The 26,964-nt window shown below is 53.4% G+C and overlaps 1 protein-coding gene across 3 annotated transcripts; it reads right to left on the bottom strand.

Annotated features, from left to right (window-relative positions):
- Positions 1 to 734: 734 nt before the first annotated feature.
- Positions 735 to 26,964, bottom strand: FGD2 (FYVE, RhoGEF and PH domain containing 2). Of its 3 annotated transcripts, none has more exons than XM_043450560.1 (17): positions 26,823 to 26,964; positions 26,360 to 26,580; positions 20,655 to 20,886; positions 18,183 to 18,263; positions 17,357 to 17,505; positions 15,471 to 15,627; positions 15,133 to 15,271; positions 14,549 to 14,607; positions 14,154 to 14,300; positions 13,094 to 13,186; positions 7,549 to 7,628; positions 7,433 to 7,463; positions 6,712 to 6,804; positions 5,882 to 6,013; positions 2,968 to 3,114; positions 1,654 to 1,800; positions 735 to 1,309 (listed from the first exon to the last, which is right to left on the bottom strand). In XM_043450560.1, exons 2-17 carry the CDS (start codon positions 26,425 to 26,427, stop codon positions 1,094 to 1,096), a joined length of 1,971 nt encoding a protein of 656 aa, XP_043306495.1. In that variant the 5' UTR covers positions 26,428 to 26,580; positions 26,823 to 26,964; the 3' UTR covers positions 735 to 1,093. The 3 variants fall into 3 exon arrangements, with proteins under 3 accessions (XP_043306495.1, XP_043306496.1, XP_043306497.1); XM_043450561.1 differs by lacking the exon at positions 26,823 to 26,964 and adding an exon at positions 26,699 to 26,767; XM_043450562.1 differs by lacking the exon at positions 5,882 to 6,013.

The following is a 26,964-nucleotide window of genomic DNA, read 5'->3' as shown; positions in this document are numbered from 1 at the left end:
GGCCGTGAGTTTGAGTCCTGGTTGGGGAACTAAGATCCCACATGCCATGTGACTCAACCAAGAAAATTTAAAAATACCCTACAGAAGGGAAGGGGCCTCAGAATGTGGAGGGATGCTGGAGCAAACTGCTGGGCCAAGGTCTATGACTGGTCTGCTTCGCGTGTCAGGGCCCAGGCTGGGGTCCCTGGATGCGGGCTGCTGGTCACTGCCACCCCATGGTGGTCTCTTATGAAAAAGCAGCCTAACCCACCCTCTAGAGGGCTCCCCTGACTTCCCCTCCAGCTCCTATTACTGTCTCCCCCCATTTTCTTCACTCTTTCCCCCACTTCTCTGCTCGGCCAACTGCTCTGCTACCCGATGGATGGAGCTTTCACCTTAGTGCACTGTGTTAAAACCTGGCTCCTACATCCACCAGCTGGGGGGAACTTGAGCACTGACTAACTCTCTCTAAGACGCAGTGTCCCCATCTGGAAAGTGGGGATTATAAGTCCTGAGAGTAAAGTGAGATGATCCACATAAAGCAACGAGAACGGTACCTGCCTCAGTAGGTGTTTGATATTCATCAGCATTATTACTCTCATGCCTGGCACTCAGCAGCTCGCTCGCTTTCTCCTTTATCCAGGTAACCCAGGCTGTACATCGGACTCACGGGGGACTTCCTAAAACATCCACTTGCCTCCCCATCCCAGACCAGTCAAGTTAGAAATCTTTGGCGAAGGATACCAGCACTGGTATTTTTTGAATTTTTAACTTATTTTTGTCTTTATTTTTCTGACTGTTCATGCATAGCCCTGGCTGAGAATCACCTTGGTGACCAACAGTCATGGGTTACCTAGGACTTTCCTAGTTTTAGAACTGAAAGTCCCATATCCGAGGAACCCCCTCGGCCCTGGTTAAGCTGGGATATGCTTCTTCACCCCCTCCCCAGAGGAACAGACCCGTGTTTTCGGAATCTCAAATCGGGACACACAGGCTGAAGACAGAAGACTGCAGATTGATTCTTTGAAAGCTCAGCGGGGGGTGGCGGGTCAGCCGCAGCCTCAGCCCGCAGGCAGGAGTGGGGCTCTGCGGAGGAGAGGGGCTGGCACGTGGCTCAGTCAGACAGGTCCTTGTCACTGGACTTCCCGGGGCTCCAGCCGCTGGCTGCCCGCTCCATAGCCTTCACCCAGCGGCCCTTCAGCTCCTCGCTTTCGGCTTTGAAGGTGTAGAGCTGGCCTGACTGCTGCAGTTGGAAGACCCGGGCGTCCGCCTGGGGCCCAGCGGTCACCTGGTAGCCCAGCAGGGGGATGGAGGTGTGGGCCCGCACGTCCTGGGGGTGGAGACGAGGGAGGGAGGGGGAGCTGTGGCCGCTGCCCCAGACAGCCCTTTGGAGGGTTCCAGCCACACGCCCGCCTCTTGCCCCCCCAAACACCCACGCAGTGGGGTGGGCTGGCAGGAGGGGCCTCAAAGAAGACTGGTCGTCCCCCTGAGCCAAAACCATCATGGCTTGGAGTCTGGGCCCAGCTCTGAAAGCTGCTGACCCTGTGTCTCGAGGGAACCAGGGCCTCATGGAGCCTCAGTTTCCTCATCTGACGTATGGGGCCAACAGGACTCACCCCCACCCCCCTGCCGACAGACACACGTGCCGCAAGGAGGGGCAGGGAGTGGTGTTACCTGAGGGGCAGCATAGACGTAGAGCACGAGGGGGTCGTCCCGGGGGATGGCACACCAGCCCCGGGACCCGCTCTTGCCCCACTTGTCCCCCAGGAGCTGCAGAAAGCTGCATATGAGGCTCTGCTCAGACCCCGCCACGGCTCCTTTCTGAAACCAGACAGAGGGACCGTCAGGGAACACGGCTTCCACTACCCGATGTCGGCCATCAGAAAGCACTCTTTCTAAACCTTAATGGCAACCCCACCAAAGGAGATGCTATTTGTCCCTGAGGCTCCGAGAGGCCCCATCATGGGCTTGTAGTCACACGTCTGGCCAGTGGCAGAGCTGCAGGCAAACCCCAGCCAGCCTGAGCTTGGGGCAGGGGCTGGAGGGCGTATCCCCTGCAAGTCACCCCCAGGAAGCAGAACAGGAGCCTGGCAAGGGGCAGAGAGCATTCCTCCTTTCCAGGAGCAAGCTATGTGGACCAGCGGTCAGGGAAGGTGTGGGCAGGGTCTGGGCCTAAAAGAATGGGGGAGGGTCAGAAAGCAGGCAGATGTGGTGGAAAGGATCACTTGAACCTGGGAGCTGAATTCAGGTGGAATAGGCTGGAGTCTTCTCCCACCTCTCAAGGACAATGGGATGTCAACCTGGCTTTAATGAGGTGGGGCGGTGCAGAGGGCGGTGGTGGTGACCAGCGGCTGGGCTGGGGACCACTGTATGTGTAGCATGAAGCTGGATACAGCTAGTGCCCCAGAGGTGGGAGCAGCCTGGGGAGCCCCACAGGCAGCAGACACTACCCATGGCATAGATCAGAGACCTGGCTCCTAAGTCGCCAAGGGACCTTGGATGAGTCACTTCTCTGGGCCTGGGTCTCCCGGGGATAGAACCAGCCGGTCCTTGAAGTCCCTTCCAACTAGAATGGGGTCTCCAGTCCGCCTCTTCCCTGCAGTAGGACCCTGAGCCTCAGTCTCCCCATCTGTAAAATGGGATCAGTGGCACCAGCTCTCTTCACCTCCTGGGACTGCTGGGGCATGGGGACGAGAACAGAAGTGCTCCAGGGGGGCTGTGGGCTCACTGGATGGGGAGGCAGGGGAGGGGCAGGGAGCCCGGGTGACAGCCTGGAGCCAGAAGTTGCTTCCATTTGGTGACAGGCCCGGCTCTGCTTTATTTGGCGGGGGTAGGGGATGTTAGCAGGCAGGGGGTGGGGGGGGGTGTCCCTGGGCAGAGAGAAGGAGGGGGTGTGATCAAGGCCGGCTAGTTTTTCGGCGCCAAGGATAGCGCTAGCTCTGGGGAGGCCCTGCACACGTTTGCTGAGCGGAGGCAGCCGACCCTCACCTCCAGGATGCCCCGTCTCTTGTCCTCCTTTTCCTCAGGGAGCACGTTTCCCGTGAGGAAGGTGTAGCAGTCCAAGCAGACTCGGTTGGGCCTGTTGGCATCGTACTTGAGCTCCGCCCGGTAGTCCGAGCACCTGGCACACACCACCTGGGGAGGACAGGCAGGAGGGGCTTAGACGCAGTTTGTGCCTTGGCTCGGGAGCTGGGGACGTGAGAGCCCCAGGGATCAGGGAATGACAGGCTTCAGGAGAGAGATGGAGACAGAGCGGGGCCTCCCCTGTCCTCACAGCCACCTGGCGGGGGTAGGTGGGGTGGCGCTTAGGCTCCAGGGCCCCCAGCTGGGGGGCTTGAGATGTGGGCCCCTCTGAAGGAGCTCAGCCTCTCTCCACATGGTCCCCTTTGTGGGGGCAGCTCCTGATCCCGGGAACTTGACCAGCACTCACCCCTTGCGTCTCATCACTTCTCTGAATACTCTCTCTCTCTTTCCCTTCTGCCATCCCACCTGACTTCCTGTGCCCCCAGCAAGGGACCAGCCTTGGGACTTTTACCCTCACTTTGCAATGAGGGGGCAGTGACTTGGCCAGGGCCACACCGCTTACGGGTAGCAGCCAGCCCTCCTCACGCGGAACGTGCCTTTGCAGTCCTACGGTTGAGTGTTAAGTCATCCAGGTTTTGCAATCCACTCAATCTTAGAGTCAAGCATGTTCTGATACAAAAATGGTGGGCTGGCAGTTTTTGCCAGGAAGACCTGCCATGTGAAGTCTGTGGAAGGGGGCCCGTCCCCCAGCCCACCCACCACTGAGTCGCCCCCAAGAAGGCCACAGCAGATCTGGGGTGACTGCGTGAAAGAGGCATGAGAAAACCTGGGGAGAAACACAGGCATGGCAGGATGCAACTTCCAGGAAGACTGGGGTGTCACAGTGAGTCCAGGAAGTGGGACTGGAAATGGGGGCAAGAGAGCGAGCCTAGGAGAAAGAGTAACTCCTCAGGGAGCCCGCCTGGGTGCCCAGCACAGCACGTGGCCTGGGAGGGACCCGTAGGAGAGGGCCTGGGCTTGCCCCACCCTCACCAGGATTCCCGTCTGGCAGGCGGGGAGGCAGAAACTGGGCACCCAACCACCGAAAGGATGACTCACAGAGTACAAAGTTTGCACGGGCACGAGAAACCCCAGAACCGGGCCAAGGGTGTCTCACAAAGCTCTACACACAGGGCTTCAGCTGCCTTAGGAATATTTAACTTGATTTTTTTTTTAATTGAGATTTAATTTTTTAAAACATTATTAGAAACTTTTTATTTTCTTCTGTCTCCTCTACCAACCTTTTATTTTCAAAAATTTCAAACCTGAAGACAAGCTGAAAGAATAATACAGTGATAACCCCACCACCAGATTCAGGGATTGTGAACATGTATTGCCACGTTTGATGTCTCCCTCTCTCCCTCTCTCTCTCCCTCGCTCTATATTTTTTTCTGAACCGTTGAGGTTACAATCATCGTGTGTCTTGTCACTCTTAAATGTGTAGCTTGTAGCTCCTAAGAACAAGGACATTCTCCCTACCCACAACGTTATGATCATACTCAGGAAATTTAATATCAACACAGTCTTATTAACAACATGTGCTTCATAAGCAAATATCCCTCAATGGTCCCAACAATGACTCCTGTATCTGGTTCTGTCTTTTCCCATCCAGGATTCAATGAAGGATCATATATTTCATTCAGTTCTCAGAAGACTTTATTTCTTCCTCATACCTGGAAGGCAGGTACACGGGTGTCCCTATATCGTTCTTTGGGCCTCTCGGTATTTCTTAACTATTGTAAATAGCTTTTAAGAAACGACTTACAAAGTTACAAGTGTGAGCGAACTTGACTCATTTACTGATGTGACTCACCCAGAAGGGAAGTTCATCCCCCAGATCCTGTCTGTTTGGCTCTGGGATGGAACTCACATCTGAACACAGGTGTGTCCCAGTCCTGGAAATTTACTTTTGTCCTCATTGCAGCTTAACACATTCTGGGGACACCTCCCTGACTGGCCCCAACCTGCCCAGCTGTTCTCCTCCTGTTTCCCCCTCCCCCCGAGGTCATTAAAGGGCTCCCCATGTTTGCGGAGTGAATGGAGAAGGTTGTAATGTCAACAGAGAACAGCTCAAGTGCAGCAGGTGCTTAAAAAGCAAAGCAAGATCTGCCTCTGATAACGGCCTGAGCCGAAGAGAAGACGGAGGAGTGGCCTGGTTTCTTCCTCTATCAGCTGGCGGCTGCTCCTCTGAATGGTGCTGCCCCGACTGAGGAAGGGGAAGGGAAGGAGGACCAGGAGAGGGAAGGGGTGAACCTTCCTTTGCTGAGGTCTCACTACTGCCCAGGTGTTCTTGATTCCCATTCTACAGGTGAGGAAACTGAGGCCTGAACATGGCAGGCAGAGTTAGCTCCTGAATGAGTAGGTGCTGGAGCGAGTGCTGAGGATCCACCCAAGAAGAGGAGGGGACAGTTAGCTGAGGTCGGTCAAGAAGAGTGGATGGGGTGGGGGGGTTGTGTAACAGGCCTGGGGCTGATGAGGAGGTGGGTTCAAGGCCTGCAAGGGGCTGACGAGTCTGACACTGGAGACTGTTCCCTGGTCCTGGGCCCTGGGGTCTTGGGAAACAGTGGTAAGGAAGCAGGTGAATGAATGGGGTCGGCTCTGGGGAATGTCTTGAATTGGTGGCTTTAACCTGCCTGAGCCTCAGGTCGCAACTGCAGAAAGGGGATTAGGGGTCGGGGGAGACCTGCTTCACACATGGACACTGTGAGGTCCGAATGAGGTAATGCACAAGTCTGGCCAGGTTAGCGCCCAGCGCTTCTGAACCGGCCGAAGTGGGCAGAGTGGGCAGGGACGGGAGGGCAGGGCCCGGGCTGGCAGATGGGGGCCGGGGGGTACTCACGTAGCCACAGGCCCGGCAGTGGTGGCGGCGGCGTGTCAGGGCGTTAAAGGGCTCCTGGCAGCGCATGCACATGGTCACCATCTTGTCCCGCACCCACTGGGGCGCCCGGAGGCCCAGCTCCACGGACTGCAGCTGTGGGGCAGCGGGGTGGGCACTTCAGGACCCCCTGCCCACTCCCCGTGGCCCTGGGCCCTCTGCCCACCGACTTGCGGCAGAGCATCTGCAGTCTGTGCCTCCCAGCGGCTCCCCCATGAAGGGGAACAAACGGATGAAGACCACACTTGGGGGAAGTCAATCTCTCCACGTCCTGAGTTACAAGTGAGGAAACTGAGGCCAGAGAGGTCAAGGGACCCAGTAAAGACACCCATCAGGCCACTTTCAGAGCTCAGAGCTGAAATAGTCAGAGACACTCTCCGTAACTGCCACCCCACCTGCCTTCCACTTTCTCTTGGTCTAGCGTTTTTCAGGCACTTTCAAAACCCCAACCTGCAAGCGTGCGCGCACGCGCGCACACACACACACCCCACCCCCCACAGCCAGAGTTATACTTATAGACCTGAAATCCTTCCTGGGAGCAGCTGCACAAAGAGGCTCCCATAGGACTTTCTTGCTAATGAGGGAGTCTTTGGCACTGAGTTTCTATGAGTAGGGCGATGCTGGGGTGTGGGGCTTCCCCTGATCCCTCCGAATCATTTGTGATGGGTGACATGTCCCCGCCCTCCAAGCTGCCTAGGTAGAGCCAAGAGAGGGAATCAGTCCTGTGTGAGGCTGGCGTCTCCAAGTGGGGTGGCGGGGGGGGAGGTGGGTAGAAATACAGAGCGTGCATTTACCTCTTGCTCCTGGGGGTCTCCCTCAGGGCTCTGGACTGCAGCCTTGAAGGTTTCATTTCGCTTCTCGATTTGGTCAATGGCAGCTTGGCAGGCCTGGTGCAGGGTCGGGGTAGGGGGTGCAGGGCAAAAGGAGGTGGTTGAGGGGGAGGCAGAAGGGCCTTGCTCATCTGTGAATCCATCCACACGTTCAACAAGCACTGCTAAAAGCCTGTTGGGTGCTGGGCACAATATTCCAAGCATACAGTGTCTGATTAAAGGGAGGAGAAACTATTTGGTCACCTGATGCAAAGAGCCAACTCTGGAAAAGACCCTGATGCTGGGAAAGATTGAAGACAGAAGGAGAAGGGGACGGCAGAGGATGAGATGGTTGGATGGCATCACTGACTCGATGGACATGAGTTTGAGTAAACTCTGGGAGTTGGTGATGGACAGGGAGGCCTGGCGTGCTGCAGTCCATGGGGTCGCAAAGAGTCGGACACGACTGAGCAGCTGAACATACAACAGATGTGAAAACTGAGGCTCAGAGATGATAAACGACTTTTCCCAGGCCATTCAGCGGCAAGATTTGAACCTGTCTGACACCTCCTACTACTACAGAGCTGAGGAAGAGCAGGTGGGTACGTGTGTGCTCCCACGCCCACACACACACACACACACACTCAGCACCCCTCCCTCCCCGCCAGTCACAACCCTAGGGGCCCTGGAGCTTTTGTTCTGATACCTGCAACCAGGAGATCATTTCCTCCTGAGACCTGCTCAGAAAGAGAACACAGGTGTTGAGGGGAGCGGCCCCTCCCAGGTTTCCCGTCTCTCCCCGCCCCCGGGCCCCCTGCCTACCGGGCTCGAAGCTCCAGGGTTCGCTGCTTCCCGGACACCAGGAAGGAGTGGGGGAACTCTGCGTCAGTCAGCTCCCGCACCTGCTCGGAATCCGAGGGAGAGGCTCAGACTCCCGCCCGCGCCCCCAGGCACTGTGGTGGGGAGGGAGGAGAATCGTGCCCCAGGGACAATTCAAACAGAGAGACAAGGATGGGGAGCTTGTTCAGTGGCTCCCCGTTCCGTCCAGCCCAGCAAAGGTGCCCCGAGCTGGCCTCGATCTACAGAGGAGATGGGACCTGAGGCTCCTGGAACTTCAGCAGATAAGCCTGTCCGGGGGAGGCAGGGGTGACAGCTCCTGACAAAGGGGTCACCAAGATGGAAACTGGCTCACACGCTGGGTTTGGGAACGCGGCTTTTCCAAGAGCAGACGTAGGGCCTAGGATGAGACCCTCTGCCCCATATCGTGAACGAAGAACTTGATCAACCAGCTCGACAGATCTGACAGATCCCCACCTCCTGTCTTCAACCATCCTCATCCCAGAACTCCGCAGGTTCCGAGGCCGCTGTGAAGGCTGCCGGTCACAGAGTGCTTCGCTGAGCACCCACACGTGTTCTCATTTAATGGGCACAACCGCTGAACCCACTGATCAGTTCTAACACTTAACGGCCACCACGTGTCCCTGAGGGCACTGCCTGTCACCGGCTACAGTCCTCGGGCCCAGCCCAACCTATGGTCATCTACCAGTTTCCAGGAAACATGGGGGACCGTGGGACTCACTGAATGATACCACTAGGGTGTGGTCAGCAAAATCCAGACTGAGAGCAACTCTGCCAGAGAAACGATCTGATTTCCAATTAATAAATCAGAGAAAAGTAGGAGAGGGAAGTATGATAGATAAAAGGGCATGTAAGAAGCATATCACAAATGATTCACACAGATCAGCTGTGAGAAGGCAATTACGAGACAGCCAAGGAAAACCAAGGGATCTTACTGTTGTTAAATAAGTATCACTAACTTGTTAGATGTAATCATGGTACTGTTGGCATCTTTTAGGGCAAAAAAAAGAAGAGTTCTTGGGCCTTCACTGATGGTACAGTCTGAGTTTCCACCGCAGGGGGCAAGGGTTTGATCCTTGGCTGGGGAACTAATATCCCACATGCAGCATGGAATGGCCAAAAAATAAAATAAAATAACTCGTTAAAAAAAGAGTTACTGTCTCTTACAGAGACATACTGAAGTATTCATAGGTGAAATGATTATGTGTCTGAGATTTGCTCTTAAATAATCCATTGGAAAAGAGGACCAGAAGGGGGGTTGCGGAAGAAACCAGTCTTGAGTTGACAATCATCATAACCAGGTGATGAGTAAATGAGGTACCATTTTCCCCCCTTAAAAGTGTCCATAATAAACAGTGAAAGAAAATCTTCACAGCAGTCTTGAGAGGCAGACATTATCGGCCTCATTTGGGAGAGGAGGAAATGGAAATCAGAGAGAGCAAGAGACCCGCTTGAGGTCACACAGCATCTAAAGAGCAGAATGAAGATTCAAACTCAGGGGTTTGGTCCTCACGGCTAAGGTAGAAGCATATCTCTTTCTACCCTACCCCAGAGCCCAGTAAGCACAGGTGTCTCCCAGGCCGTGTGAAGATAGGGTCATGAAAGGAAGTGAAGACGCAGACCTGGAGCCCAAGGGCCTAGCATGGAGGAAAGTGAACCCATCTGACACTTGGCCCCTCTGCCAGCTCCCTGCTGCAAGGTGAGCAGGCCTTGGCACCCTTTCAGGGGGCCCACCACACCGCAAGAGCATGACTTGCTCACATGAGGCCTGGTCTACCCATTGGGCCCACAGAACCTGTCTGTTCCCTCAAAAGGAGCTGGATGTGATTTGCTCTTGATACCCTTGACAATGCGGAGGCTCAAAGGGTCTATATCAGGAATCTGGCAAGACTCCATGCCTGACTGGGGGAGAGAGAGGGGAGAGGGACAAGAAGGGAGAAATCTAAGGGTTGGAGGCCAGAGCTAGGAAGAAACATGATGCTTTTCATAGAAAAGGGGAACTGGGGAGATCCCTGACCTGAGGGACCACCTCTGCAGGGATGCAGGATTCAGGTTTCTGGAGGACAGTTCCCTGAGCTGGGCTGTGTCCAGGCTCAACCACCAGACTTGACTGTCAGGTCCCTGCCAGCCCATGCAGCGCCTTTGTGCTAATTAGAAAAAGACACCCCTTGCTCAAAACACTTTACTGACATCTGTTGGCAAACTGGTGAAATAGTCAAGAGCCTGGTTTGCTGAACCAGAGACTTGACTGCCATCTGCCGGACAATGAGAACAGTCCATATACAACCTGTGCTGTCTGCTGTGGCCGCAGAGTGCTCACCTCCGCTGGGGGGGTGCTTGTGCAGCGCACAACCTGCACAGTTGTCCATGGAGACGCAGTTGTCTTGGGTCCACGAGTACCCAAGGGCCCATACCCCTTCCTTCTTCCCAGGCTGGCCCTGTGCAGAATGGCGCAAAGATAGGACCCAGGGAGACTGGGAGGAGAAGGGGACGACAGAGGATGAGATGGTTGGATGGCATCACCGACTCGATGGACATGAGTCTGAGTAAACTCCAGGAGTTGGTGATGGACAGGGAGGCCTGGTGTGCTGGGGTCCATGGGGTCGCAAAGAGTTGGACACACGACTGAGCAACTGAACTGAGCTGAGACCCTGGGGGGTGGGAATCAGCTGCTGAGATCTAGGGCTCCCTGATACTCAGGAAGAAGGGGGCCAGAGGGGTATGGGCCAGTGGGAGCCATCACGGTGGTCAAAGACCAGACCTGCCTCCAAACCTCAGACTCAGAAAATGATTCCTGTACAAACGCGGCTGGGTGGACAGCTCTGCACCCGCCAGCCCCGAGCCACCCAGGAGGGGGCGCCGTGTGACCGCCGGAGCACCAGACACGCCCTGCAGTGATTGTGTTCGCCCAGACTAGCAGACGCCAGGAACCCCATGCACACATCCTGAGCTCAGACACTCCAGGGAACATATTTATGGATTTCCTCTTTATGACTCTGTTTTGGTCTCTATATTTCTTGGCTTTTCTGTCAACCTTTGCCTCTTTTTCTATGCCTGGGTCTCTGCCAGTCCTAAGACAGGGCTGCCAGTCTCCAATTTCTCTGTCTGTAACTCTCCATAACCTGCCTTTCTCAGGCTCACCCACCGCGGCTCCCAGATGTTCAAGCTCATGCCTGCTCTGGCCTCTGGGACATTCTGGCCATTGCAGTAAGAGAAGCTGGATAAGACAGAGTAGGGGGCTGCATTCCCAAAAGACCTCAGTCTGCTGAGGCATGGGGGATGGGCTGGGAACCCCCAGAAGCTGCCCATGTCCTGCCATCACCCTCAGGCTACACCCCACCCCAAATGCCAGGCAAGCTGAGTCAGGAGCAGGGGCAAGGCCCTCCTGCAGGGGCTCTCAGAGCTCAGGAGGTCTCCAGGGGCAGAAGTGTCCTGCTTTCAGCTCCCTCCTGGGGAGAATCCTGGGAGATGTCGTGTGGGGGTAAAGAGGGGGAAGGGGAGATGGAAAGGTACTGAGATGGGCCAGATCTGACCTCTATTTCTTCCAGCCCCGGCCACCCGGACTTAGGAGGCATCAGAGAGGGGGTGGCCAAGAGGGTTTTCTTCCCATTTCCTCTACTATGCCTGCAATTCCACCCTATGCTTTATCCCTCTGGGTTGAAGCCTTAATAGGAGACAGTATGGTATGCTGGTTAGATACAGAGGCTCGGACTGTGTTATACCTGGGCTTGATCATGCAAACGAGGATTTGCTGTGTGACCCCCAAACAAGTTACTTAACCTTTCTGAAAGTGAAAGTCGCTCAGTCGTGTCCAACTCTTTGCGACCCTATGGACTATACAGTCCATGGGATTCTCCAGGCCAGAATACTGGAGTGGGTAAGCCTTTACCACTGAGCCAGCTCTTTACCAGTTGAGCCACAAACAAGCCCAAGAATACTAGAGTGGGTAGCCTATCCCTGCTCCAGCAGAACTTCCTGACCCAGGTATCGAACCAGGGTCTCCTGCCTTGCAGGCAGATTGTTTACCAACTGAGCTATCAGGGAAGCCCTAACCTTTCTGCGCCTTGTGTTGTTTTTTTTTTTAAATCAAGTTTTTAGGTTCACAGCAAAACTGAGAGGAAGGTACAGAGATTTCCCATATACCCCCTGTGCCCATACATGCACAACCTCCTCCATTAATAACACTTCCCCACCAGAATGGTACATTTGTTAGAATCAATGAACCTATCATTATTACCCAAGGTTCATAGTTTATATCAGGCTTCACTCTTGGTGTTGTGCATTCTGTGGGTTTGGATAAATGTATAATATCTGATATCTACCATTACATAGACAGAGAAGTCCACGGGGTCGCAAAGAGCCGGACGGGACTTAGCAACTAAACAACAACAACCATTATAGCACCTACAAAGTAGTTTCACTGCCTTTAAAATCCTCTGTGTTCATCCCTCCCTTCCCCTAACCCCTAATAACCACTGATCCTCTCACTGTCTCCATCCAGAGACAGAATGCCTTTTCCAGGATGTCATACCATTGGAATCATACAGTAGATGTACACCGTATGTATCCATGTAGCCTTTTTAGATTGGCTTCTTTCACTTAGTAACATGAATTTAAGTTTCCTCCATGTCTTTTCATGGCTTTATAGCTCACTCCTTCTTATCACTGAATAATATTTCACTGTCTGGATGTATCACTTTCCTTATTTTTGAAAATGGGATTAACTATAGATACCCTCAGACTGTACACAGTTATTTATTGCAGTCTCATTTGCAGACACTGACAGCTGAGAACAATCTAGACGTCCATCAGTAGTGGACTGGTTTAGCAAATTATGGTGCATCCACACACTAGGACCCTATGCATCTATGTAAAAGGATGAGGAAGCTCCAAACGAACTGACTTCTAACCATCTCCAGAATAAGTAGCTAGTTTAAAAAGTCCAGCACAGAATAGTGTATGTGAAAGACAGTCTCACTGTTTACATGAAACACAAGGAAGGATGCCATAATGAATAGACTACCTCTGGAAGGCCTCACAAGGAGCAAAGGCTGCCTCTAGGAAAGGGAACTCGGGGATGGAGTGCAATACACATTGAATATATTTTTTATATAGTTTGATTTTGGAATGTGTATTATTTACATTTTTAGGTAATAAAATTATTTTTCTAAGATTTTTTAAAAACTAAAGAAATGCAGGGGATAATAATAGCCCCTACATCCCAGGGCTGTTATGAGGGTCCAATGGGATGATGCAGGGCCTAACCCACGGGGACCACTCAGTCAGCAGGCACCATTATGGGCTGCTGTCCCTGCTCATTCGCGGACATCTCTGGATGTGGACACTTCCAAGTCGGCCACTGAGCTGTGGAGACCCTTCCTACTCAAAGCTGCAGTACTGGCGTCTGCCAGGAGCTGCTCAGAAATGCAGAATCTCTGACCACACCGCCGGTCGGCGGCTCCTGCTGCTCCCCACCCGCGGCCCGCCCCTGGGGGTGAAGCCCTCTCACCTTCATGCCGGCCACATCGATGCGGGTCCTGACCTGGAAGTGGGCGCCCACCTGGATGACCCTGGGTACACAGTACAGCAGCATGTTGTTGAACTGCGGGAGACACGAGCGGGCGTGTGTGCACAGCGGCGGGGCGGCAAGCACAGGCGGGCGGGCTTCATTTCACCACGTGGGCTGAGCACCCCGGGCCTCCCTCCCCTCTCGCCATGCGCTGGGCCGGCTCACAGGACAACACGAGTGTGATGAGGGAGGGGCGCTCTAGCCCCACTCCACCTGGGGTGCTCACCGAGGGGCTGCCCGACCTGTGGACTTCAGGGGACCACGGCGGACTTTGGAGACCTACGAGGCCTTTCTCACGGGGGTCAATGGTGGCAGAGGCTTATGAGAGATTGTAGCTCCCTCCCCCAAACCTCCAGGTGGGACCAGTTTCCAGATCTCCAGGAGACCCCTTGGCTTCCTCACTGCAAACTGGGGCAGTTCTTCCTAGCAGCTAACCTAATGCCTTCCTGACGTGCATGCTCTCAGGCTTCCCTGGTGGCACAGTGGTAAAGAATCTGCCTGCCAACACAGGAGATGCGAGTTCAATCACCGGGTCAGGAAGATCCCCTGGAGAAGGACATGGCAACCCAGTCCAGTATTCATGCCTGGAAGATCCCATGGACAGAGGAGCCTGGTGGGCTACACAGTCCACGGGGTCACGAAACAGTTGGACACGACTTAACGACTCAACAGCAACGACAGCCTGCCCGCTCTAGAGCCCAGATTGATACCACAGGTTTGTGGAGCTAAACAGACTGGGTTCAGCTTCTGGCTCTGTGGCTTCCTAGGACATGCCTGGGAACCCCCTCAGCTGGAAATCCCTGAGACTTGGAGGCAGCATGTGATTTGTCCCAAGTCACCAGGGTGCCAAAGCCATAAAGACAGGGAAGCAGGCTTGTCCCTGCTCCCCTGCAGTGCTGGCCAGGAAGGTGCCAGGCAGGCAGGGCCTGGGGCAGAGGGCCCATGCCTATGGACGCCCCTCCCCAGTGTGGAGTGAGCCAGCCCCCCAGCATCCCCCTACCAAGAAAAGGTATCGCTCCATGGGGCCGTTGCGGCGGAAGGAGATCTTGAGGACGGGGCCCTCGCGGAGCAGGGTGTTGGAGGGGTCGACTATGTCGTCCTCCAGGCCCAGGCGCTGGTACACTTCCCACAGTTCCTGCAGCCGCTCCTGGGGGCGGGAGGGCCACCCTCAGCCAAGGTCACGCAAGACCCTGCCTGCTCCTAGAAGGCTGGCCTCGCTTGGGCGGAGATGGGCAGTGGGGAGGAGGGCGGCAGGGGGCTGGGTGTCATGGGCAGGGTCAGAGGAGAGGCAGACACAGCGATCTGGCTGGGCTAGCAGGGGCTGAGAGCTGCAGGAGGAGGTGATAGGGCCCCGGGGATGCCCACAGCTCCTTCTCAGAGGATTGGGGCGCTCACCATTTCAGTGATGGCTGCGTTGGAGTGCTGAGCAGCGGAGAAGATCATGTCAAGGGCTTCTGAAAAGGGGGCAGGGTTGGAGTTACCCCCTGAAAGTATGGGGCTGGTGGTTGAGGCAGGAGGCCCCTGAGGCTCAACCCAGTGGCCTCACAGCCTGCCCTGAGCACCCCAGGGGCAGCCCTTCCCCTGTAGCCTGGCGCATCCAGTGTCTGGATGATGGGGGCCGATTCCCACCCAGGGTGAAGAGACTAGAGGCCCCTGAAAGACAGGGCCGAGGTGGCTGGCCTCTGTGATTTTCACTGCCTGCCGTATCCAGGAGTGAGGGCACGGTTTCAAATCCTAGCTCTGCTTCTTTTTGGCTGTGTGACTTTGAGCAAGTCACTTAACCTCTCTGGGCCTCAGTGTCTGTAGGAAAAAAAAATAACTAATGCTATAGACAATGTCTATGAAGTACAACAGTCAACGTTGATGGTTGACGGTCATCAAAACCGTCTTTAGCAGGTACTCCATAAATTAGGGGAGTGGCTCCAGCCTTCCCAGAGCCCCCCTGCCCCCCCCCCCTGATTCACTGGGGGTGTCCTCACTCTGGGCATCAGCCAGGTCTGGGGCCTGGTCTGGCAGCTTCTGGACATACTCCTTGAGCAGCAGCTCGTAGCGTGGGATTCTCTGCACAGGTTCCAGCATGTGATGCTGCAGGGTCAGGCTAGCTGAGGCCTCGCTGCTCTTGGGGAGGGAAGGGGGGAGAAGAGGGGGCGTCAAAGGGGGAAGGGGCGGGTCAGGCTGCCCCTGAGGATCGGGGGAGCGGGCAGGGCTGTGGAAGCCACTGAGCTGGCAAAGTGCCCCAAATCGCTTGGGGAACTGGAGCCACCGCAGGCTGGGGGCGGCTGTGCAGGGCTCTGCCCCGCGCCCACCCCAGCCTCACCTGGATGCGGGTGATAACCTCCTGGAAGGGTGGGGATTTGTCTGTCCAGGTGGCCAGCAGCTCGATGGCTCGCTCGAAGTTCTTGACATACTCACTGTACATCTTCAGGAAGGGTGCCAGCTTCTGGATCACATCACCGATGCGGGGGGTGGCGGTCCTGCCGGAGGGGCACCAGGTACTGCCCTCGGTCTGGGGACCTCTTCTCTTGACTCCACACAGGGTCAGGAGAGGTGAGGCTCCCCTCAGCCCCCCCGCAACGCAGCCTTTCTGCGGCACTCCTGGGCGCAGGTATGGCGTGGGGTGGGCACACCTGGGCACAGGTGTGGTTCACTCTTCCTTAGACTGTGGGCCCCCAGAGGGCAGATGCTGACCTCTCCTATGGATGGAATTCCCCTAAAGGCCCAGCACAGGCTCAGGCCCACAACAGGTGTTCAATAACCACCTGATGCTTGTTCTCATAACAATAACAAGGGCCACATGCCCAGCACTGCCCGAGACATGCTGCATGCCTCATCTCATTTAATTCTTACGACCCTGCACGGGGCAGAAAGGACAGACAGTCAGTGGCCCACCTTAGAGAGGAGGAAATCCAGGCTAAGAGAGGTAAGAAAAGGTCATTCAACCCTGGAATTGTTACAGTAGAGCATCAGTGATCTGGACCTGGCCTGCCCGAGTCTGATTTCCAACCGCACCACTTACTCTAGCTATGTGTTCTTGGGCCAATCACCTAGCCTCAACTATACCTCAGCTTTCCCATCTGAAAAAACTGGGCATGATGGTAGGCAACCTTACAGGGTTGTCTTTTTGGGAAAAAATTATTGAAAAAAATCTTGATCAATCATAAAGTAAAAAGAATATAATAATGAACCCTTATAGATCCATCAGGTTCCCTGGTGACTCAGATGGTAAAGAATCTGCCTGCAGTTTGAGAGACCTGGGTTCGATCCCTGGGTCGGGAAGATCCCCTAGAGAAGAGGATGGCTACCCACTCCAGTATTCTTGCCTGGAGAATTCCAAGGACAGAAGAGTCTGGTGGATGATAGTCCACGGGGTTGCAAAGAGTCAGACACGACTGAGCATCTAATGCTAACTATAGATACATCACAGGATTTAACAATTACTAAGATTCTGAAGCTGAAACTCCAATACTTTGACTACCTGATGCGAAGGACTGACTCATTTGAAAAGACCCTGATGCTGGGAAAGATTGAAGGTGGGAGGAGAAGGGGACGACAGAGGATGAGATGGTTGCATGGCATCACTGACTCAATGGACATGAGTTTGAGTAAACTCCAGAAGTTGGTGATGGACAGGGAGGCCTGGTGTGCTGCAGTCCATGGGGTCGCAAAGCATTGGAATGACTGAATGACTGAGCTGAACTGAACTGAAAGATTCTTTTTTGCCAAGAAATTTTAAAGGACATGCCAGACATCATGGCATTTCTTTGGCAAGATACTAATTTCACCACTAAATACTTTCGTGGGTATCTCTGAAAGCATAGAGGGTTTCTGGCCTAACCACAAGGCCATGAGCACACAGTGAGCTAATGTGAAGACTAAGCAAGTTAATAGGTGTGAAACCCAATGCAAGGCAAGTAGGAAATCATCAGTTAGTGCTGGTGGCTTCCACTGCCTCCTAAGTCACTCAGCCTAGTGAGGACCTGATCCATCCCCTTCTCCAGAACACACACACACACACACATACACACATGCACACAACTCATTCAAGCCCTTCACTGTGCAGACAGAGCAAGCCCAGAGGAGTAGAGTCATGGCCACATAGCAAGGGCAGGGACCTAACAGGCCAAACCCAGTGTCCTGGAGGCTGCACCCCGACTTGGCCAGGGCTATAGTCAGGGGGCCCCAGGGGCTCCTGCTGGACCTTACCAGTCATCCAGCCGCCGCTGCAGCTCCGGGAGGAAGAACTGCGAGTGGAACTGGTAGATGGAGGAGATGTTGGAGAAGATGAGCCTGACCACATCCTCAGGGAAGGCCTTGCTGCCGTGGGCCTCCTTCAGCAGCTCCTGGAAGAAGACCTGTAGCCGCCACTGGGTCACTGAGCCTGTGGCAGAGAAGGAGCCCCCCACCCCTGACACCAGCTTGGGGGTGACGAGCACAGTCCTGGGGACTTCGGGGTCCCTCCCCACCCAGCTTCCAGAACACTTCCACCTCCTTAACCTCCCGTCATCCTCAAAAAACCCTGGGAAGAGAGACAAGGATTATTCTGGTTACTTTACAGATGGGCAAACTAAATGACTTGGCCAGAAGCTGGTAGCTGATGAATGCCAGGAATGGGCCCTTCTTGTGTCTGTCAAGGCCTTGGACTTCACCAGGCTCGAGATCCCACTTCAGTGATTTAACCTTCTTGCCTGAGAGCTCCTGAAGACAGTGTGAAGGGCTAAGAATGGTGAGGATGCTGGGAGCTGGGGTGATAGATGAGAATGCTGTGTGGGGCCTGGAAGGACCTGCTGGCATGGTCTCTGCTCCTGTGAGGCCAGCCTAGGTACCAAGGGTGGAATCAGGAGCAGTGCTAATGAGCTGTATCCTGGTTTCTGCCCGAACTTCAGTCATCAGTTAAAGGACTAAGGCTTCCTAGAATCAGACCTGAGGTCCTAACTCTCAGCTCTTATGAGGTGGGCCAGAAGGGAGAGCAGGGGTAGGGTGCGGACACCCAGGTGCCAAGGAGTGGGAGGGGGGTGTCCTGGCCACTGACCTGGTCCAGCAGGTAGAGGCGTGCCACGTAGGCCTGCTCAGTCTCCAGTAGCTCCTGGACAATCTTCTTCTCCTCAGGCTCCTGCAGGGAAAGGGGGAGGAGGAGAAGGAGAGCTTTGGTCTCCTCTGATGGGAGCAGTATCCAAAGATACCTCAGTGAGCATAGCTCCCAAGACTCATCCCATGCTGCAGGTGCATCTGGGTTGGTGCTGGGATTGAGAGAATGGGACAGAGTGAGGCTGTGCCTAAGCTTTAAGAGGCCTGGAAGCGTCCACCTGTGCTCTCTTGGGAGCCATGAACTACCATATCTAGAGGCCTAGCTGCCCTGAGGGAGAGGCCACAGGGAGAGGAGAGGCTCTGGGACCTCATGCACAGGAAGCCAGGGGCCCAGCCATGTCAGCATCCCAGAGGAGCAAGCTTTCCAGCTGTCCCTGCCCAAGCACTAGGCTTGGGAGATGAGCTATCATGGGCATTCCTGCCTCAGCCAAGATCTGACTTCAGACATGTGGGAGCCCTTGTTATGGACTAAATTGTGTCCCCAAGTTAATATGTTGAAGCCCTAACCTCCTGTGTGAATATATTTAGTAATTAAGTTAACTGATGCAGAGGGTGGGGCCCTAACCCATCAGGACTGGTGCCCCTATAAGAAGAGGAAGGGACACCAGGAAAGCATGTGTAGGAGAAAAGGTCATGTGAGGACACAGTGAGATGGCCATCTACAAGCCAGGAAGGCAGCCTTGCCAGAAATCAACCCTGCCAGCACCTTGACCTTGGATGTCCAGTCTTCAGAGCTGCGGGAAAATGTATTTCTGTTGTTTAAGTCCCCTGTGCATGCTAAGTTGCTCAGTCATGTCCGACTCTTTGTGACCCCCTGGACTGTAGCCCACCAGGCTCCTCTGTCCATGGGATTCTCCAGGCAAGAGTATTGGAGAAGGGTTGCCATTTCCTTCTCCAGGGGATCTTCCTGACCTTAGGGATCGAACTCACATCTCTTATGTCTCCTGCATTGGCAGGTGGGTTCTTTACCACCAGCACCACCTGGGAAGCTCTTTAAGTCACCTATGTGCTATGCTTAGTTGCTAAGTCATGTCCGACTCTGTGACCGCATGGACTATAGCCTGCCAGGCTCCTCTGTCTATGGGAATTCTCCAGGCAAGAATACTAGAGTGGGTTGCCATGCCCTACTCTGGGGATCTTCCCAACCCAGGGATTGAACCCAGGTCTCCCTCATTGCAGGTGCATTCTTTACCATTTCAGCCACCAAGGAACCCAAGAATACTGGAGTGGGTAGCCTATCCCTTCTTCAGGGGATCTTCCCAACCCAGGAATCAAACCAGGGTCTCTTGCATTACAGGTGGATTCTTTACCAACTGAGCTACCAGGGAAGCCCTCAAGTCGCCTAGGCTGTTCTATTTTGTTACGGCAGCCCGCGCTAAGTGAAACCAATCCCAAGTGAGACCAACAGAAGACCTATCCAATAACATTCCAATCAACCCACAAAACTGTCAGAAACAGCAAGCTGTCTGGCCACTACATTTTGGGGTAGTTTGTTACATAGCAAATGATAACCAGTATACATAGTATGTACCCCTGTGATCACATCTCCATTTTCTCAATGAGGAAACAAGTATAGCAGGGTTGCAGAGACTTGCCCAAGGTCACACAGTGAGCCGAAGGGCTGGGACGTGAACCCTGGTGGTCTGGCTCCAGGGTGCAGAGCGTGCTGCAGCCGAACACTTCAACCCCATAGACAAGAAAACTGAAGCCCAGAAAAGGGAGGTGAGCTACCCAGAACCAGCCTCAGGGTGGGAATCAGTGCTGACCTCTATTTTTAGTTGGCAGTGTTGCCTCCTTCAGTGGGTAACCTGAGGCCACACCTAAGAGGGGACCAGGCCCCGAGTTGAAAGGTCTTGGACAAGTTCCTTAAGCTGTCTGAATTTCAATCTCCATGCCTTAAAGACTCCTACAGGACTTCCCAGGCGGTTAAGAATCCGCCTGCCAATGCAGGGGACATAGGTTCAATCCCTGATCCGGGAAGATTCCACATGCCTGGAGCGACTAAGCTTATGCACCACAACTACTGAAGTCCATGTGCCTGGAGCCTGAGCTCCACAACAGAGTGCTAATTTCTCCGCAACTAGAGAAAGCCTGTGCATGGCAGCAAAAGCCCAGCACAGCCAAAAGTAAATAAATGCATAATAAAAATAAATATATAAATAATTAAAAATTTTAAAAGACTCCCTCAGTGAGGGGTATGAGAAATAATGTCAGCAGCAGGTTGCCCAGTAGGCACTTAATCAAAGGCCATTAAGTGTGGGGGGGGGCGGTGTGAATCTAGCTTTCAGCTGATCTCTGGACACAGAAGACCCCACCCACCCAGGGGAAGACTTGGCTCCGGCTGGGAGAGAATGCGTGGGGAGGAGATCAGAGGATGGCCCCCCAGCACCCCACTTCTTCCCCAGCCCCCCGGCACCTGTGTCCCTGAGCCGGGGCAGGTCCCGGGCTGGTAAGACTTCCTCCAGGCCCCGCTGGACAGCTTGTTCTTTAGGGAGCTCAGGTACCTCCTGCTGACCGTCCTGGACCCAGACTCCAGGGCCTCCTCCACGGTGGGCTTCTCCCAGGGCCCTGTGGGTGTAGGAGACCTGCACGCAGGCTGCTGATGCCCGGCCTCCAGGCCGTGGACTCTGGGCACTGCTCCTGTCGTCCTGAGGAGAAGAGAACAGTCAAGAGTAGGGAGAAGAGCTGCACCTCTCTGGTGGGGGTTTGGGTGCAATTAAGGCAAATGCGAAGAGCCAACTCATTGGAAGAGACCCTGATGCTGGGGAAGATTGAGGGCAGGAGGAGAAAGGGGCGACAGACGGTGAGATGGTTGCATAGCATCACCGTCTCAATGGACAGGAGTTTGACCAAACTCTGGGCGATAGTGAAGGACAGGAAAGCTTGTCGTGCTGCACTCTACGGAGTCGCAGAGTCGGAAATGACTTAGTGGCTGAAAAACAACAATGCAAATCAGAGATGTTCACTGGCCTCTGAGTGTCTGGCACACAGAAGGAATTGACAGAGACGTCTACTTCTCTCCTGAACACATTTCTTGGAGGGAACTCCAGTCTTCAAAATGAGTCAGTGAAGACTGTGTCTTGTTTTCCGGGGAACTATACACTTCCCTGTTTAAAATGCAGTGAGGGGGAGGGGGGGGTGTAAAAAAAAATGCAGTGAGGAACCCTTCCTTCTGCACATAGAGGATTTTTTTTAACCTTTTATTTTGTATTGGCGTATAGCCGATGAACAATGTTGTGATAATTTCAGGTAGACAGCAAAGGGACTCAGCCATACATAGACATGTATCCATTCTCCCCCAAACTTCCCTCCCATCCAGGCTGCCACGTAACATTGAGCAGAGTTCCTTGTGCTATGCAGTAGGTCTTTGTTGGTTATCTATTTTAAATATAGCGGTGTGTACATTTTGATCCCAAACTCCCTAACTCTCTCTTCCCCCCGCCCTTCCCCCCTGGCAATGATAAATTCATTCTCTGTGAATCTGTTTCTGTTTTGTAGATAAGTTCATTTGTATCAATTCTTTTCAGATTTTGCATAAGGGGTGTCATACAACATATCTCCTTCTCTGTCTGACTTACTTCACTTAGTTGCACATAGAAGATTTTATGTACCCTCCCAGATCACCCTGGGCCTCACCCCAGGTTTTAGTCTCTCTATAGCAGGAAATCCCCTAAAACCCTAGTAACTGATATATTGAGGGAAGAGTAGGAGCCAGGGAACACTCTAAAGGGAGGGTAGAGCTGATAAAGCTGGGACTTTTCAGTGGGATCCTAAAAGACGATGCTATGAAAGTGCTGCACTCAATATGCCAGCAAATTTGGAAAACTCAGCAGTGGCCACAGGACTGGAAAAGGTCAGTTTTCATTCCAATCCCAAAGAAAAGCAATGCCAAAGAATGCTCAAACTACTGCACAATTGCACTCATCTCACACGCTAGCAAAGTAATGCTCAAAATTCTCCAAGTCAGGCTTTAACAATATGTGAACCATGAACTTCCAGATGTTCAAGCTGGTTTTAGAAAAGGCAGAAGAACCAGAGATCAAATTGCCAACATTCACTGGATCATCGAAAAAGCAAGAGAGTTCCAGAAAAACATCTATTTCTGCTTTATTGACTATGCCAAAGCCTTTGACTGTGTGGATCACAATAAACTGTTGAAAAATTGTGAAAGAGATGGGCATACCAGACCACCTGACCTGCCTTTTGAGAAATCTATATGCAGGTCAGGAAGCAACAGTTAGAACTGGACATGGAACAACAGACTGCTTCCAAAGAGGAAAAAGAGTACATCAAGGCTGTATATTGTCACCATCCTTATTTAACTTATGTGCAGAGTACATCATGAGAAAAGCTGGCCTGGATGAAGCACAAGCTGGAATCAAGATTGCTGGAAGAAATATCAATAACATCAGATATGCAGATGACACAATGCTTATAGCAGAAAATGAAGAAGAACTAAAGAGCCTCTTGATGAAAGTGAAAGAGGAGAGTGAAAAGGTTGTCTTAAAGCTTAACATTCAGAAAACAAAGTTCATGGCATCCGGTCCCATCACTTCACGGAAAATAGATTGAGAAACAGTGGAAACAATGGCAGACTTTATTTTTGGGGGCTCCAAAATCACTGCAGATGGTGGTTGCAGCCATGAAATAAAAAGACGCTTACTCCTTAGAAGAAAAGTTATGACCAATCTAGACAGCATATTAAAAAGCAGAGACATTAAAAAAAAAAAAAAAGCAGAGACATTACTTTGCCAACAAAGGTCCATCTAGTCAAGGCTATGGTTTTTCCAGTGGTCATGTAGGGATATGAGCGTTGGATTATAAAGAAAGCTGAGCGCCAAAGAATTGATGCTTTTGAACTGTGGTGTTGGAGAAGACTCTTGAGAGTCCCTTGAACTTCAAGGAGAACAACCAGTCCATCCTAAAGGAAATCAGTCCTGAATGTTCATTGGAAGGACTGATGTTGAAGCTGAAACTCCAATACTTTGGCCACCTGATGTGAAGAACTGACTCATCTGAAGACTCTGATGCTGGGAAAGATTGAAGGCAAGAGGAGAAGGGGGCAACAGAGGATCAGATGGTTGGATGGCATCACCGACTTAATGGACATGAGTTTGAGTAAACTCCAGAAGCTGGTGATGGACAGGGAGGCCTGGTGTGCTGCAGTCCATGGGGTCGCAAAGAGTTGGACACGACTGAGCAACTGAACTGAACTTTCAGTGGGAACTATGCCCTCCACACCTCTCAGTTTAGTTCAGTTCAGTCACTCAGTCATGTCCGACTCTTTGTGACCCCATGGACTACAGCACGCCAGGCCTCCCTGTCCATCACCAACTCCCAGAGCTTGCTCAAACTCGTGTCCATCGAGTCGGTGATGAAAAGCCGGTCTAGGGTCAGTTTCCTTCTCCCTCCAGGTACAAGCTTTCATAGTGTAGCTTTCTGATCCTACCTACTGGATCTGCAGACCAGTTAAATTCTTCAGATAACAGAGGCCAGCAGCAAGGGATATATCCAATGACATACATTGTACCCCATTCCCTTTGGTGTGGAAAGGCTTGTGGTGACAGTACAGGGTGGGTGGGCACCCTTATAAGAAAGGCAGACAGGGAAACAGAGGACTAGACAGGTATAAAATCTTCCAAGCTCTGTGACAAAGTTTTTCATTACCCCCATTCTGCAACTAGAGAAAGAGAGGATCTTGCAGCAGGAGGGGGCAGAGGTGGGATTCAGACCAGGCTGGCTGGCTCCTGAGCCTGAGCCCTAAACTGCCCTTCCCCATGTGAGTCAGGGAGAAATAGGTGCAGAGAGTCAATGTGACTTGCCCCACATCACACACTGGCTGGTGGCAGAGAGAAGATTGTGACCCAGTCCCCTGTGGTTCCTCACTGGCTCTTGCACCCCAACAGCCAGTTCCTCAGCCCCTGGGCCTGCAGCTTAAAGAGTTAGCTGAATCTCAGGCTTTCTGTTCTATGTTTGGTTTCAGCTTCTGCATTTCTCCCCCAGCGCCCCAGACCACTTTCTGTTTCCTCTTCACTCCCTCAGTTTCAGATCAGTTAGGGCACTGAAAGACCTCACAAGAAAGCCCAGGCCAAGGCAGCTGGCCTCAGCCCCTCTCGTGAGAGTGAGGGGTGACTCTCACCCTGCTGACAAGACCTCCTCTGATCCCACTGTGGTCAAGGGCTGCCTCCTCCTGCAAGGGATGTTTCCGAGGCAGAGCACATGTGCTGAGGGTCTCCACTGGGCATGCCTGGTGTGTTGAGTGGGGTTGGTGTGATCTCTGCACACCCCAGGGGATGGTGGTCCTCGAAGGTGGCACCTAGAGCTGTCCTTGGTGCTGAACAGAACGTGCTGGCTGAGGCCTCTGGGAGAGGCGGGCTCAGGTCACCTGCTGCGGAAGCCTAACGGCCCTTCTAGGTCTGCATGATGCTGCCTCCACCATGAAACCCACACAGGAGGCTTTGTCTGCTCTTAGTGCCCTCGGCAGAGTGTCTAGGCCCCTCTCAGGGTATCTGTTGGTCATGACCTGGCATCATGGTCATTCCATGAGCTTAGCATCAAAGACAGAAGTCTTCTGGGCAGGGATCATTCTCTAGGCTCCTGCGTCTGCTACAGGTCCCATGCGATGCTGTGCTGTGCCATCCACACCCCTCAGGACGGAGGCACTCTTCCCCTAGCTGCTAGGGGCATGGTGGCTGAGAGGTTGCTGACTGGGTCCCTCCCTCGGAACTGCCCTCTCTGCAAGAGAGCAGCCTCATATAAGGTCAAGTCCACATCCAATGACTAGTCCATGTGGGGGTGCAAAGACCTAGCCCTTTGCCTTGACTGCAACAGCCAGGGGGGCCTCCAACTCCAGAACTCTCTGGAACAGGCTACGTCCTCTGGCAAGTGCATGGCAGTTCAACTTTTACCTGTGCCCAGTGCTGCCTCCCTTGACCCCAAATCCTCCCCAGTAAACCTCCTGAAGCAAATCTCTTATCCCAGAGTCTATTTCCAGAGAACCCCACCTACAACAGTCACAACCTCTAACACAATCCCGGGCTTAAGAAATGCCTGCAGAGTGGATTAATGTCACACACAGACACACGCTGGAGAAGGCAATGGCAGCCCACTCCAGTACTCTTGCCTGGAAAATTCTATGGACGGAGGAGCCTGGTGGGTTGCAGTCCATGGGGTCGCTAAGAGTCGGACACGACTGAGCGACTTCACTTTCACTTTTCACTTTCATGCACTGGAGAAGGAAATGGCAACCCACTCCAGTGTTCTTGCCTGGAGAATCCCAGGGACGGGGGAGCCTGGTGGGCTGCTGTCTATGGGGGTGCACAGAGTCGGACACGACTGAAGCAACTTAGCAGCAGCAGCATCAGGCACACGCAATGACTTCCAGCCTGTTCCTTTCAGAAGGAAGCCCCTGCTTTGCCCCTTGCCCATTAACTTAAAACACTTAAACTGCCCCCCCACCACCTCTCTGTGCCTCCCCTTTCTCACCTATAATATAGGAACAGAGATGGAACCTACCCCCAATAGGCTGATAGATGATTAAATGAAATAAGTAGCAAACACACTCAGATCACTGCGCCATAGATAGGCTGACCACAAAATCTGCTTTGCCTGCAATGGTCTCAACCTCTCCTATGGTCCCCTCCCTCCTACCAAAAAGATGTAATGGCGTCCTCTTTCAGTTTCAGTTGTGTCCTGGTTTGAATGATAAATGGTACGGTTATCCTCCTCCTCATAGGGAGTAAGCTCTTGATAAGTATTAGCTACTATTTCTGCTGGAGGGATAGTAGGTGGAGTTCTGCAGCCCAAACAGGGCATCCGGTCCACCCACACTCACACATCTAATTACACACGTCTGGACTCTCTCCAACACACCAACACACACACACTCATCCCTGCCCAAACCTGGTGCCCCAGACACTCTTCCAGACCCTGAGAAGCCTGTGATGTGGGCACTGTCCAGACAGGAGATGGGGTCCAGGACAAGGACACTGCTCACTGTCAGGGTTCAAGGCGGCCCCAAGCCTGCTCCTCAGCCAGGAGACTGGGAGGACCTGGGTTTCCCAAGGGCCCAAGGGATGCCAGACAGCCCTGATGACCCTCCCCACCTCTACTAGCCCATACCTGCTCTTCTCAAACACAGTCACCAGACTGGATACAGATGTCAGAGTTTCCTCACTCGCCCCCTCCATCCTGCAGACCTCCAGGGCAGCCCTCAGCTCCCCCTGAAGCAGGGCGGGAGGTCGCCAGCCAGCACACTCAGTCACCCCCACCTGGGGTCACAGGTGGGCTCCAGCATCCTTGGAGTCCCGTCTCTCCCGAGGGCTCAGCAGACCTGCTCCCTGCTTCAGAGAAAAGAAAGAGGAAGTGGTCCCAGAGCCACAGCCCTGAAGGGGAAAGGCCAGGGCTCCCGCAGAGGGAGGAGCCTGCTTGGGCCCCTTCCTTCCCACCACGGATGCTGACCTTTGACTCCTGTAGACCCCTGGTTCCAGAAGCCACTCCAAGGGGGCAACGAGGGGCTAGAGGTGGCTTCCGGAACAGGGCTCCTGGCCTGAGACGCTCACCACTCTGGCCAGCCACACTTTACCTCTCACAAGGTTCCCGGGGGATTTTATTTGGTCCTTTCTCCACAACTTCTCTGCGTCTGACCCTGTTCACTGCTGTAAGAAAACAGCTTCTTTAAGTAAAAACAATCACAAGCCTATTAGGGGCTGGCAGAGAGAAGTAAT

This window comes from Cervus canadensis, chromosome 28, assembly GCF_019320065.1.
Source record: "Cervus canadensis isolate Bull #8, Minnesota chromosome 28, ASM1932006v1, whole genome shotgun sequence".
Lineage (NCBI taxonomy): Eukaryota > Metazoa > Chordata > Mammalia > Artiodactyla > Cervidae > Cervus > Cervus canadensis.
This window is presented reverse-complemented; position numbering and strand designations above follow the sequence as displayed.

Bases quoted from the DNA above. Each gene is read 5' to 3' on its own strand.
- FGD2 (XM_043450560.1), bottom strand. From the start codon at position 26,427: ATGGAGGGGGCGAGTGAGGAAACTCTGACATCTGTATCCAGTCTGGTG. The intron at 6,805-7,432 runs GTATCAGAACAA...ACCCTGCACCAG, and splicing joins AAATGATCTCCTGGTTGCAG to GCCTGCCAAGCTGCCATTGA. The intron at 6,014-6,711 runs GTAAATGCACGC...GCTGCCCCACAG, and splicing joins GAGACCCCCAGGAGCAAGAG to CTGCAGTCCGTGGAGCTGGG.